Below are 14,086 nucleotides of genomic sequence, written 5' to 3' on the forward strand. Positions count from 1 at the left end.
TTTGTTTTTGTTTGTTTAATATTTGAATATAGGGCCATAAACAGCTATGGAATGAAATTATCAATGGGACGAAGGATAGGGTTATACTTTCACTGTTGGCAAAGGTGTGAACAAATGTAGAAGCTTTAACAGAGAATACAAGAACACGTTGATCTCAACTCATACATGAGCGACAAAAACATGTCTATGAATAATTCAACCGCCTGCATTGGAACAATCAGAGTACACGCCCAGATTATACGATCGAATCATCATCAAAAGTTGGTGCAGGTGACGATGTTGCTGCTATAGTGGGTCAGCATGACGAGGTTACACTGAAAAACCAGAGGTGAGAGCAAGTGTTCTAATGTTGGTCGACTCATGGCATGTTTGACTTCCTGTCAAGAGAAAGATAATTTAGCACGACACAAATAATTTCAAAGCAAAAATCATTGCAAAAAATGGCTAGATTTGATACATTTCTTGACATTTTAGACAAAACATTAAATCGTATCAGTTATATCTCGTGGAATGCTGTCATTTTTGTAAAAATGGATTTTTATTGTTTTGCCATTGAACTCTTTGTTCCTTTCCACCTGAAAATGAAGGGAACGAATGAGCATTTTATCGCCTTGTCATAGGCTCTCCCTTTATTGTCATTTTCTCTTTTTGTTCAGAGAGTACTGATATAAACCAGTATTTTAATATGTTAAAACTTTTTAAGATGAAGTACTACGAATTACGTCAAAATTAAGTTGTGGTGTCATTTTCTTGAAACTTTGCACAAATATTCTTGGAAGTTGTGCAAGTGCAAAAATAAAATAAAAAATGGGGGTTACCACGTTCGTTTCCATGGAAACGGACGTTAAATGGCGTCGTTAGAAATAATAAAAATGATACAATTCACTTAAACTAAAGAAAGCAATTATAAAAAGCTTAACAAATGAGTTAATTTTAATAAATACCAAGACTTAAAGAGGCACTCCCACTTGGTAACATTTTTAAAACACATTATTATAATGCCAACGGTCGATATTTGACATGGTGACTGCGCGCGGATCGCGAGATATCGATAAAAACATGTCCTCAAGTCTGAATTCCGGTGGCCCACCTGAATTCAGCTTCCGAACATAGAACGTTCGGCACTGGGGCCATTGTCAACTAAGCTATGGAGTACGAGTCTACGCTGACGCTGCTGTACGCCACAGCAGTGCCAATCTCGTCGGTGAGCGGTCATGTCCCATGGGAGAAAGCCGAGTCCTACTGACTCGGCAAAAAACCCGAAAAACAAAGTTTGCTGATCCACCAGAATTCGCAAAGGTGACTTGCACAGATAGGTGCGGTTGATACATCATAGTATGCATAGTGGCCGCCGCGTGGTATGCGCGCATACCACACGCGGCGGCCGCTATGTATCGAACCACCGCGTAACTGTGTGGCAGACGACAAAATGTAGTCATCAGAGGCAACTAATATTTTACACGGAAAAACTGATATCTATGTGGTATTGTTAAAAATTTAATACAACTGATTGAGAATAATGAAAACGACAAAAACAAAGGAGAAGTTTTAAAAAAGAATTACCAGAGGTAAAGGCATTGATAATGATGTTATCATGTCATCATGATGTATATAAAGTCATCGCAGTAGGAGGTAAATTAATTGCGTCATTCGAACGTTTTTGGACTCCTTAGAATATCGTCAATCAGCACAACAACACACTTTCGGGGGATTTCGGGTCATAACCAGAAACGATCGTAAAACTTCGGGATGTGAAAAATACGCTCGGAAAATGACACGTTTTTTATCGATATCTCGCGAACGCGCGGAGTCGCCACGTCAAATATCGACCGTTGGCATTAAAAAGATGTGTTTTAAAAATGTTACCAAGTGGGAGTGCCTCTTTAAGATCCATTTCTATCGAATGTATAGTTTTCATGATGTTTGTAAAGAAATTTTCACATAAGTATCGATTACAAAATGACGATCTCGAAATTATATCACTACATAATTTTCGAACTTCTTCCTGTCGCTTTGAATGGTGTCATTTTGACCAAACTTGGCGAATAAAATCCTGACATAATACCATTTAGTTTACACTTTTAATAAAAGGGTGTCACCACGCTACTTTTTCCAATATCTTTAGGTGAATGGGTAATATGCGCCATGTAAATGGGAGAGAAATGTTAATTTTTCGCTCATATTGAATAAAAACCAGCTTCCTAGGGGGTCAAAATATGACAAGGTTATAGGTCACATGTATTTTTAAGAGACTGGGTCACAAAATTAGGTAAAAGCGCAATTTCAACAATGACAGGTGATGTTAAAAACATGCGCTACAAAGTAACCCATTTGCGACAGGCTGGAGTTAAATCTGCGCAGAAACGTTCTAAGGCGTATGCGCGTCCGAATTCGTCGCCCTTTACCTTAAGATGAATCATATTTTCACCGTAACCAAGACTACTTACAGCTTGGAATGTTCATATACACAAGTCAACTGTGCTAATAGAACTTATGACACAAAGAAATGTCATTAATAATTATTATCAAAGTTTTGTTGTTGGCTTATAGATTTTTGGACACAGTTTTACCAAAAACAAAGAAACGGACGCGATTAAGATACTGCGGATTGCTCACTCCAAGGATCATACATAAGAACATTTGGTCACTATAATTAATATTTTCAGGTATTAGAGCAGGTCTTTATAATAGCTGCCGGCGGATAACGACTTCTGTTTGAGAATATCTGATACAATACTAAAGAAGCGGTAGCCGACTCTGACGGAAGGAGTCGCTAGATAATGAAACAAATGCCAGCCGACTGTCTATGGATGAAGTGATTCGAATCATTGCCTTAACATGTGACCCAGAGTGGACTTGTTAACGTAGCAGGTCCTTGTGCTTAAAGCGGAAAGTGCAACAAATATTTGAGAGAAATTACTTTAAATTACTTTTGCATGTTTTCTGAGAAGTCGCAAAGACGATTTCCAACAAAGACGCTCAATTGACAGTGAAACATACTTTTACACAAGATCAGGCCAGAGAGCAACACGTGGAAGACTACGAGACTTGACAGTTATCAGGGATTTTTGAATTCTGGCATATGAGAATAATCAATATTACAGAAAACGACGGGGTCACCATGCTTGATTTTCTACAAATGCACGATGAAAAACCACTTTTTTCTCGAAAATCACTTAAAATCAATATATACAGCCATTCATTTCAAGTTCATGCTGTGAATGAAAATTTCACATCTCATTGTACAATAACACAAAAGTAAAACTTTGAACTTTAGTAAAGACTCTAATTTAAATTGAATACTGTGTGACTAAATGGAATCATTTATTTTTCACTAAATTTGCCATAATTTCACCAAACATTTCTGAGATTAAAACGTTAATTTGATGGAATTTTTTAACCTTCCAGTGTTGTCAATTTTGTAAAACATTTATATGTAGCATCTAAGTCATATATGTACTTCTGGAAAAACAATTCGATGGGTCACTGTAATCACTTTTTCACAATTTGGCTAAATGTAACCAGGAATTCAAAATTTGCATACTCTCTCATGATCGTCATTTTGTGTGCTCTTCAGCAGGTGCCATTGACCTGGTCAGAGTTGGATAAACTCAAGTCGACTTAGACTGGTAAATCCAAAAATTCAACTGATGCATGTAAAAATGAATCAATTTAAGAATTTGCCCTAGGAATATGGCTCTACTACCTGCTGATAAGAGGTAGTGTCGAATATCTGCGAACAGCGACGCATTCCTAATAAATGTGTGGCTATATGATAATTTCGGGGAATCTAAAAATTTTAATCGTATAGACTTGAAATGTTTTGAGGGTATTGAGGGGGATCTCAAAAAATGAGATTTCAATCGCGATTCCTCCAGCCCCCCCCCCACCCATATTTTGTGAACGCAGCCTCATCCAGCGACCGCATACAACGAGATTTTGACCAGTTCACATCATATAGTGCACAAGCGAAAGCGAGTGCATATATGAAGTGAACTGGTCAAAACCGAGTGGTATACCGTCGCTGGGTGTGATTTATTGCTATCATAACAGTATATTGAAATTCTGGCGAGGAACATTAAAGTAGGATTTTGCTCTTGCCGAGGGCTCGTGCGTGTGCCAACCGTGCTATATCGCGAATATAGCACGGTTATTTTCACGTGTCGACCAATCAGATCGCTGTATTTGCGGCAGCAATATACTGGTATGACGTAATTGCCATCATTTCCTTGGGGCCGGCGACCATACCAAATCACCCGGAGAGTGGAAAATCCTCCGGTTCCCCTGGATCTAAAATCTGTACACCCTGTTTATCCTTCCATAACGTTACCTGTCAGTGTGCACCGATCGTATATTTTAACAATTCGGCTCTAGTATTTGTAAAGAAACAAAACAATTGTATTCCTGTGTCGTTTTAAAGTACCCCGAGAGTCATATCGGTGATATCGAACGTCAGATGTAATATTTTTATTCAACTACAGTATCTTCACTGCGAAATTATTTTGCTTGCTTCTTCTCTGTACAAAATTCAATTCTGCAAGACATAAGCTTAATGCCCTTCTGTGAATTGCGTCGATATATGGAGTGTTTCCACGCATCAAGAAATGTAGAAAAATTATCGGCAGGTCGCACTAATAATGCATCTCCTCTAAACATCCTATTTTATACACGTCATAACAGTGTGTACTTGAGACTTCTGTGGCGACCCATGGTATGACACTGCAAGCAATTTATATCTCGATCATTGTAGATTTTTCATCAAAATGCATGAATGTGACAGTGTCACTACTATGATCAATCTTGCATTTTCTTTCGACGCTTGGAGGAATAGACCTCTCCGATGCATTATCCGTTTCAAATACTATTCAGAGGCTTCCTTCGATTTATTCTTTCATTCTTTGTGGATTTCCCATCACCACTTCCTGACGTTTCTTTCCGAACTTGTCTATGACCTTGTACTCAGATTATGCTAAATGTATTTTTGAATACAACACACAGAGGTATAAGATTTGTGCACCATAAATTTTAACAGTTGTAAAAGAAAGAAAGATAAAGTCATGGACCATACAAAGACAAACTTAGCTCTTAGGAATACCATAACGTCAGATTTCGATTGAGAGTAACATTTCCAGAAGATAGGAACAACGTCGTTTGGTGTAAATTTAATCTCGATAACATAACTTTGGAATGCGGAGCCACTGAAGTAATTAACTATATGGACAAAGAAACATGAAACCTAATTGGAGAACAAAAATGTTTTAATACGTAGGAAACGCACTTAAAATTACCATGTCAAGGGACTGAATTACACTGAGAATCATCATTGAGTCTGTCTTTCATTGTATCAGGATAATTATGTCTCCTCCGTCAACAGCATGGCGAATGCGTGTAAGAGTTGCTGAGCGGAGGGTCTCAGTTCTTGTGTAGGACACTCAGCCAAATTTATCAGAGTTCCAACTTGTTCCATCGCCTTCCCTTGTCCAACGTAGTGTTTCATTTCTACGTTGTCTGATCTTGTCTGAGCGTACCTTGGTCGGTTTTGGTTATCTGCGTGCATTTCCTGGAATTTGGTAATATTTGATGGCTCGTACTCATGATATGGTTGGAGACCAGTAAACAGAAGAGCGAGAACCATACCGAGGCTCCAGACGTCCGCTTTGAAGGATGCTGTGCCGTTATCCAGGACAGTCTCGGGGGCCATGTAATGGTGGACTCCATGTCCGCGAGGTTTTGCTGCGTCATCGACGTGGAAGGCGTTTCCGAAACTAATTAGCGTGACTCTTAGGGTGTTCTTGTCAATCTGGAAAAAACATGAAGTCGAATTCAAAATTAAAAACGTTGGTACAGATGATGAAGAATAAAGTTTCTGTATGATAAGTTCGTCTTATCATACTCAAAGTGATACAATATCAAAGAATAAAGCGGCTCAGTTTAGGCCTAGGCTCAAAGATATCGAAATCTTCTCAATTCTCTTGAGAAACAAAATCAAAGCTAACTTACAATGATATTGCTTGGACAGATGGCCTGATGAATAATTTCATTCTGGTGCATATACGCTACAGCACCACACAGTTGAAGAGCTAGATAAACCCTCTCTCGGAATGAGAAGTTCTCCTGAAATGTATAAATGGATTGCACCATTACAAAATGCGTTAAGGTAGAACGCGCCTAGGGGATAGATATTCGGACTCTCAAACGTTTAAAATTTTGTTCTTATCTACCACTTGTGGGGGTTCATTTTAAAGCTCTTGGTGAAAGAAAACGTTTTACCGGCTTAGTTTTTCGAAATTCAAAAATGAATATTTTTATTTTTGTCCATAGATGGTCATTTTTATTGCAAATATCGGTAAATCTTGGGTTATTAATTTCTCTAGTACTAGTGACGCCCGATTTTTATTCTTGATTTTGAAAGAGAATGGTTGAACGATTCCTTGAGGACAGTTTGAGCAAACGTTTAAGTCGTTCACTTTCGAGGCGCATACTACCAAAATCCTTAATACCCGATGATCTGACTGTGGCCGACACCACTTCAGAGGTAAAGTCTCAATTTTTGTCAACTCAGAAAGGATAAAGTTGGAAAATGTCTCTAGGAAGTGGTTGTAGTTCAGGAAGGATAAGTATGAAAATATGCAACCTAAGAATTATTCTCACCAGTTCACCACTTGAGCTCAGGGTTTCCATATCAACTCCGTACGGAATGTCGTAGACCAGTCCATATTCGCCGTCGTCCACGCGTGTCACTCCGTGTAGAGAAGGAAAATTTTCATGGTCTGAACATTTCCTGTCAAAGAAATTGAGATAACATGTCAAGGATAATACCCAGTGATGTCAGTTGGCGAATCGTCTCTTGCTAAATTCTTTCTGTAGTTTGTAGTCCCCAATCTCTTTAATTTGAAAGACAATTTACTCATTCATAGGAGTATGACATAAGGAGACCAAATAGAAATTCTATACAAGGCGATGCCGAATATTATTTAACGTGATATGATTATCGTTCAGTTCTAACATAATAATCCCGCTATTCTACGAGGCTGTGGCAACTTCCGATATATGGACTCTTTACCCAAGGTCTTTACCTTAGAATTGCTGTTTCACGTTCCAGTGATCCACGGTCCAGTAATGTTACTGCAAACGAGTTATCATCCGGGTTGGAACTGTGACGTTTCAAAAAGCCCGTATCCTTGATCACCTTGTAACCATCAAGGGTTTTCATGTCGATTATCGGCAAGCCTGAAAATAAATTAGAATCAACGAATATCAGAAATGCTGCCATCGTGACATGCATCGATTTCCAATATCGATAGATTTATTGTAATTTGTTTGCTCTGCTCGGTGACCATTGACTTTTTCTTCATTGAAAGAGAATGGTTAAGATTCCTTGAGGACAGTTTAAGCAACAGTTTCAGTCTTTCACTTTCAAAGTGCATACTACATTATGTATGGGATTATGGCGTCATCACAAACTAGGCCTGTTTGAATATCTATACGATACTTTCTTTGCATGATAGTACTTTGTTTTGCATCACAGTGGAATTTTTCTACGGTACACTATATTCATCACATTATATAATTTTCTCCTTTTGTTTTTATGGTGGCAGGGTTCAGGGAAACGGCATGGTATTGAATATTTACCTTTAAGAGACGGGAACCCGGCGTCAAAGAAAACCTCTTTGGACGACACGATGGATTTATCCCTGTTAGCAGTCTTCTTTAAGCATAATCGAGTGTTCACAACAGTCATCGGCGAAAGAACTATTTTGGAAAGAAGAAGTGAAGGAACCTATGTCAATTCGTATGAAAAATGTCCCTTTTGAAATTCCTCGATATGTTGAAAATGGTATGCCGGAAAAGTTTATTCGTTACGCCTACTATTTTGTAAAGATACCTAAGATTATAGGGGTAGACCTTAACAACATGAGAGAATTGTTGTAAATGTACGGAAACCTCGAAAACTGCTTTGCTTTAAAACTGAGCGGATATACTGTATCTTCACTTACGTTTCTTATTCCTTGTCGATGTATTCAAGGAACTTGTACCAAGTTTGATGCTAGGTCTTCGTGGACTTTGCGTTTTCTCACTGCCTTCTTTGCAATTCACGATTGGGTTATTAGACTAGTAAAGCGGAAAAGAATAAAAAAAAATTATACCATCGTTCTGGATGAATGCATGAAAATGGGCACGTATCTATTAGTAAATACTTTGTCCATAATGATATAATATCGAAAATATGAAATGGATTTTACAAGGCAGAAAGAAGGTTAGTTACCTTTCGTGTTTCACGAGGGTCCTCACACGGAGTCGCTGATAAACACAAAGTACGCCGAAAAATATTCACGGTGGCACGTCTGCAGTTGCTGTCGCTTCTCTGCTGGAAACCATTGCTTCAGACTAAAAAGTCGTATAAAACGTATTGAAATAAGTTTAGGAAGACGCTGAATATTACACAGCCAGTGACAATATCTCTGTGCTGATAATGTTTGTGTTCTACGTTGACGTGACGACGATGAATGGAACTTTTCAGAGCGACGAACGGTGATTGGTCAAATTCTTTGGAATTTCCGACGCAGCGTATCGAACGCCGATTTGCCGAAAGTTATAACCACGCTCGATCTCGCGAGATGTCAGCCCAGCATTGCCATCGGTTCGGTGTACCGCTGAGAGCTCCATCGCTCTACGATGATACAGAGAAGGGAAGGATACTTTTTACGACAAAATATTGCGACAACAAACTTATAATACCGAACGTAATTCCAAGAAAATTTCAAATAATTATGTGCAATTTTAAACTGTTTATCAAATCGCTTTCCTCAAAATTTTTATTGCGCTCTTCTTGCTAGTTTTCGATTTGTTCACCTCAGTCAGTTCTCTTCGTCGACGCACTTTGTCATGCTAAAACTCTACAAATGTATCGGTTGGACCTTCGTCTTTGACAGAAGGAAATTATTACTATGAAAATTATAGAAGCAAAGACAATTTTCGAGAATCGTAGAAACAATTAGAGGATCACATTTGACTACACGCCGGCCGCCATGTATTGACGTCTGTACGCGATTGACCTCTGACCTGTTTCCGAAATAACATACGATGATAGCGTTTAAAGTTTTGGCTTTAGGTTATTTTTGATAATGTGTAAAATTGGGTAATAATACCAGAGAGTCCCTTTCGGCCGAACCAAAATATCGGCAATGTCCCGATAGTTATTGTCGCTCCACGGCCATGCTATAGTGCAGCACCGGTTAACCCTTTCACCCCCCCAGTTCCCTGTATACAGGTCCAACTTTACCATAGAAAACAATGGATTTGGGACAAACCATGGTGGTGAAAGGGTTAAAGTTGCCCTATCGGTAGGTTACCCAATGCATGTAGACCGAGAGTGTGCGGCTATTGGCTGTGTCGTCTCTGGTATAGAGGTTACACAGCCAATAGAAATTACAGTCATGTGAAAAGAAGGCACATGCAACTTAACTTACAACCTCTTGTTTTTTGGGTTCTAGGATAGTTCCCACCCAGACAAATACCCTCTGGACACTCACCACTAGACATTTACACCCCGGGCTAATTACCACCAGTCATTTACCACCGACGGCACCGAGGCAATAACCACCAAAGACATACCACCCGGACATTTACCTCTAATACTATTTATTACGAACATATTGCTTTGTCGAAATGATGTCAAGTGGTACATTCTAAAAGGAGCGAAGATGTGTTTTGGGGGCAAGAGATTAGAATGGGGCCTTGGAGACTTAGGGAGCCGTCATTATTTACGGCCTGGGGGGGGTCGGAGGAATTGCTTTCGAAACTCCAAAATTTCGAGTAACCCCCCCTGCCAACCATGACGTGTTTGAGTAACCCCCCTCTCTGCTACAGAGAATTTGAGTGACCCCCCTCCCCCCCCAAAAAAAAATTGGGAAAGTTAAATATCTATACAGTAAAATGGATTGCTGCTGCGACAGGCCCTGTACAGACCCTGATTAAACCCTGTGGTATAGGTCTTTGTCGGAAGGAGGTTCCCATTGCTGTGGCAGGGGCTGATGTACAGGTCTGTATCCAGTGCTCTGGTGACATGCAGTTATTCTGTAGGATTTTTTTCAAGAGGGGAAGATGTGGTGCGAAAGCACCACAAGAGACCGCAGAAGCGGTCGCGGGGGGAGGTCAGGAGGGGGTGTCCCCCCTCCTGCCATTGGAGCTTTTGAAAAATAGAGATTAAAATGGTGTTATTTGGTGGCACTTGGGGAGTATTTTTTTCGTATAAAAAACTCAAAGGAACATAAATCTGAGACAGTATTCCAAAACTTATATTTCAGTTCACTGATTTCAACTATATTTTTTGAAACCGAAAAAATAGCGACAGACATACATTTATTCACATTTATTATTTATTATTATTTTCCTGCAATAAAAGATGGGTTTGTTGTCAAGGCATTCAACTGGTTTTAAACTTTATAGCATCAGAGTAAGCTTGCTTTACACATTTTCCCCTATCGGTAACCTATACAATGTAGAATATAGAAATCAGACGTTTCTCATTAATGATCAGGCAAGTATATCAATCTTTAATCAGGAAATACTGAAAAATGTACTCAGTACTAGCCTCTAACATAAGGCTTGCCACGTCGAATAGCTGATCATTCTCGTCTGAAGATCACAATAACGTGAAACACATAGTGTAATGAGATTTTAGTTTCTACTTGAAACCACCTGTATTATGATTTATATATATATATATATATATATATATATATATATATATATATATATATATATATATATATATATATATATATATATATATTATTGTGTGTGTGTGTGTGTGTGTGTGTGTACACAAATACCGGGTATGAATATACATATCTTTACTATTATTGTTGTATTAATTCGTAACTCCACTAAATGCTTCAATACATGTCAACAAAATTGAGTAGCCCCCCCCTTCTTGTTCTCCACTTTTGAGCAACCCCCCTTGTAGCTTTCGATTTTTTGAGTGACCCCCCCTCAGATTCCTCCGACCCCCACCAGGCCATAAATAATGACGGCTCCCTTAGGGGGAAATGATGAAAAAGAAGGGTCCCGAACGCTCGCGAAGACTGCTTGCGCATCTCTTCTAGGACCGTCTGCTGCTGGGTGCCACATGCTTTGTCTAACTATGCATCACATAATATATGAATACAATAAATGAGATTGAAATAACAACTGTATGGTGTTAAGGGACTAATGTCTTTATGCGAATAATTTTGTTGGCTAACTCTAAACCTATCCTTGACCCTAACACAAAGCTACTAATAAAATGTACATGTTTTTTTCGTCAAAACCGGGTTGTGCCGAAGGTTACACACATCCTCAGTTTCATATTTTACGAGTAGAATAGAATGTGCGTTAGATGTTTCATAAAATATTTACTAATTCTGTCATCACCAACATGTAAAATAAACTCCATAAGGCTGACTACTGTGCAGAAAAAAGTTTCAACTGAAGTTTCATATTTTTCTCTGTTAATGGCTGTCAAGAAAGGGACTGCGAGATTAGCTGTTCAACTTGCGGGAAACATTTAACAAGAAAGGACGATGTTATGAATTGTGACATGATTCGATGACATGTGATAATTAGCTAAGGCATTGACAGTTTTTAAAAAGGTGTAAAAGTGTTGAAAAGCAGTATTCAAATACTTTCACGGCAACAGTGTGTGACCCTGATTCATATCCATATTCAAACAAACGTGGTACGTTGAACATTCGCATTGATCGGTGACTTGTCTTTGTGCGCAACTGTCAACATCAACCCAGGAATTGCCAGATTTTATTTTGATTTTATTTTATTTTGTTGTACAACGATGGAGTTTTTCAGAAGTAGCAGAGGAAAAAGGCAGCTGATATACGAAGGCTACATTTACAAACAAAAGAAGGCGCTAGCGAATAATGTTATTTAATGGGAATGTGTTAACAGGAGAAATTGAAAGTCCTGCTCGGCACTAGTAAAAACTTTAAATGACAGTTTCGTAGGAAAGACTATCAAACACTTTCACCCCGCCCGACCCAGAAAAAATTGAGATTATAAAATGCAGAGCTTCAATGAAACTCCAAACGCAGCATACCCAGATAAAGATATACACATCTCGGATCATTGCGAACTAAGTAAAAAATATTTATATGTATATCAGTCACTTACTATTCGGTGAGAGTAAATACCGCGTAACACTTCACTACATATAAATGTCAACAAACAAGTATATAGTTGACTAAGAAGTCCTTTTGCAATATCCGAATTGATTAGTTTTAACAGTTTGTTTTCATCTACTACATAACTGAATCGGTTTTATACGGCGTTTCAGGAGACCCCCCCCCCCCCCAAGGTGATAATAGTTAAACCCTCGCTACTTTACCGGAAGGCGCTGCTGCAAGGATTGCTCCGTTAGCGACGATGCGCCGTGATATAGGGAGACAAAGGAAAACTATAAAACACGCTCCAAACGTCCCTCATCAATGCGAGAAAGATTTACCATTCCCAATGAATATACGCTAACAAGGTTGGGGAAAAATTCCTACAATTTAATAACAAATGTATGGAAAGACTGCTTATTTTCGCCACGCAACAGAGTTTAGATTTCGTCGCAAGTGCCACACATTGGTTTATGGACGGAACATTTTCAACCGCATCCGCACAACTTGCGCAACTGTACACTGTGCATGGGCTAGCTAGGGCCACAATGTGGTAGGAGCCTATGCACCGTTCCCAAACAAACGTCAGTAACATACGAACAAATGCTTCATGAGATACAGCAAATGGCCAATGATGTTACTCCCAAGAATGTTATGATGGATTTTGAACAGAGCACCATCAATGCCATCAAAGACGTATATCCAGATACAACTGTCAAGGGATGTCTTAACCATTTATCACAAAATATGTACCATAAAGTGCAAAGTGAAGGCCTGCAAAAGAAATATATCAGCGACAATAACTTTAGAGCTAACGTACGCATGATATGAACACTTGCATTCGTACCAATACCTGATATAGTAAGGGCATTTGAAAATCTGGCCCAGCATTTCTTGTCCACTTCACGGATACAGACTCTGTGAACGTTTCTCGTCTCCTGGGCTACACGACTGCTGACAAGTTTCTCTAACGTTCGCACTCTTTGTCACCGACCTCTTGGAAACGTCACAGTCCAACATAAACGGTAAGAATTTTCACAAATCCATAACCCATTGTAATTCACTCAGCTTGAAAAATCTCCTCTACATTTGGTAAGGATGAACACCAGTCTTATTTTAACATGATTGGATCTAATTTGGGATAATTAGATCTTTATAGTTTTGAAATTTCTCAAAATTGTCAGGTGCCCTATAGCTTAATGTTGCGATATTACAAATTACTCATAAATACAAGTGTGTAAGTTAAAACAAAAAGCAACTGAGGTTACATTTAGAGACTAAATCGACATTTCTTCACCATTTAATTATCTCAAATTAGTTCCAATCGCGTTTTTTGTTCTCTTTTGTCTGTATCTTCTTCCGTAGACATCTTTCGCCTAATGAAAATCCTACTTCTAGGACGAAAAGTTTGTGTCAACATGACCAACCAACAACCAGATCACTTGACATGTGTAAATACATTAGTCAGCTATTACCAAGCAGCTACAAATACGATCAGGGCTTGTTAATCTTTTTACACGCCTGATAGTCTTAAAACTGCCTCTTTAGAACCAGAGTAAATTTGCTGTACAGTTTAATGCAATAAGGTGTGCTATCCACCACAGATTCTAAACGGACTCAAAGATCTACAGCAAAACTTATCCGATCCAATATTGGAATTTTTTGCCTCTACAAATGAAGAACAACGCCCACCGGATGCTTTGTCGACTATAAATAAAGAACAACGCCCACCGGATGCTTTGTCGACTATCTTCGATGAACCCAAACGATGGGGAACAAATACGGTTCGTAGAGTTGCTGATATAAAACAACGAAAACTTCACCGGGATGGCATCAACATCATACTCGCAGATTATCGAATCTACCATCGTATTTACAAACATCTTGACAGCCCACCAACAAACGACAACGAAAACAAGAACTCACAAACG

The 14,086-nt window shown here is 38.9% G+C and overlaps 1 protein-coding gene across 1 annotated transcript; it reads right to left on the minus strand.

The window, feature by feature from the left end:
• Positions 1-5,353: 5,353 nt before the first annotated feature.
• LOC139148828 (calcium-dependent protein kinase 4-like) lies at positions 5,354-6,915 on the minus strand. The gene is made up of 4 exons (XM_070720259.1): positions 6,908-6,915; positions 6,652-6,781; positions 6,001-6,114; positions 5,354-5,800 (listed from the first exon to the last, which is right to left on the minus strand). Exons 1-4 carry the CDS (start codon positions 6,913-6,915, stop codon positions 5,354-5,356), a joined length of 699 nt encoding a protein of 232 aa, XP_070576360.1.
• Between the last annotated feature and the right edge of the window lie 7,171 nt (positions 6,916-14,086).

Source organism: Ptychodera flava, chromosome 14, assembly GCF_041260155.1.
Source record: "Ptychodera flava strain L36383 chromosome 14, AS_Pfla_20210202, whole genome shotgun sequence".
NCBI classification, from domain to species: Eukaryota; Metazoa; Hemichordata; class Enteropneusta; family Ptychoderidae; genus Ptychodera; species Ptychodera flava.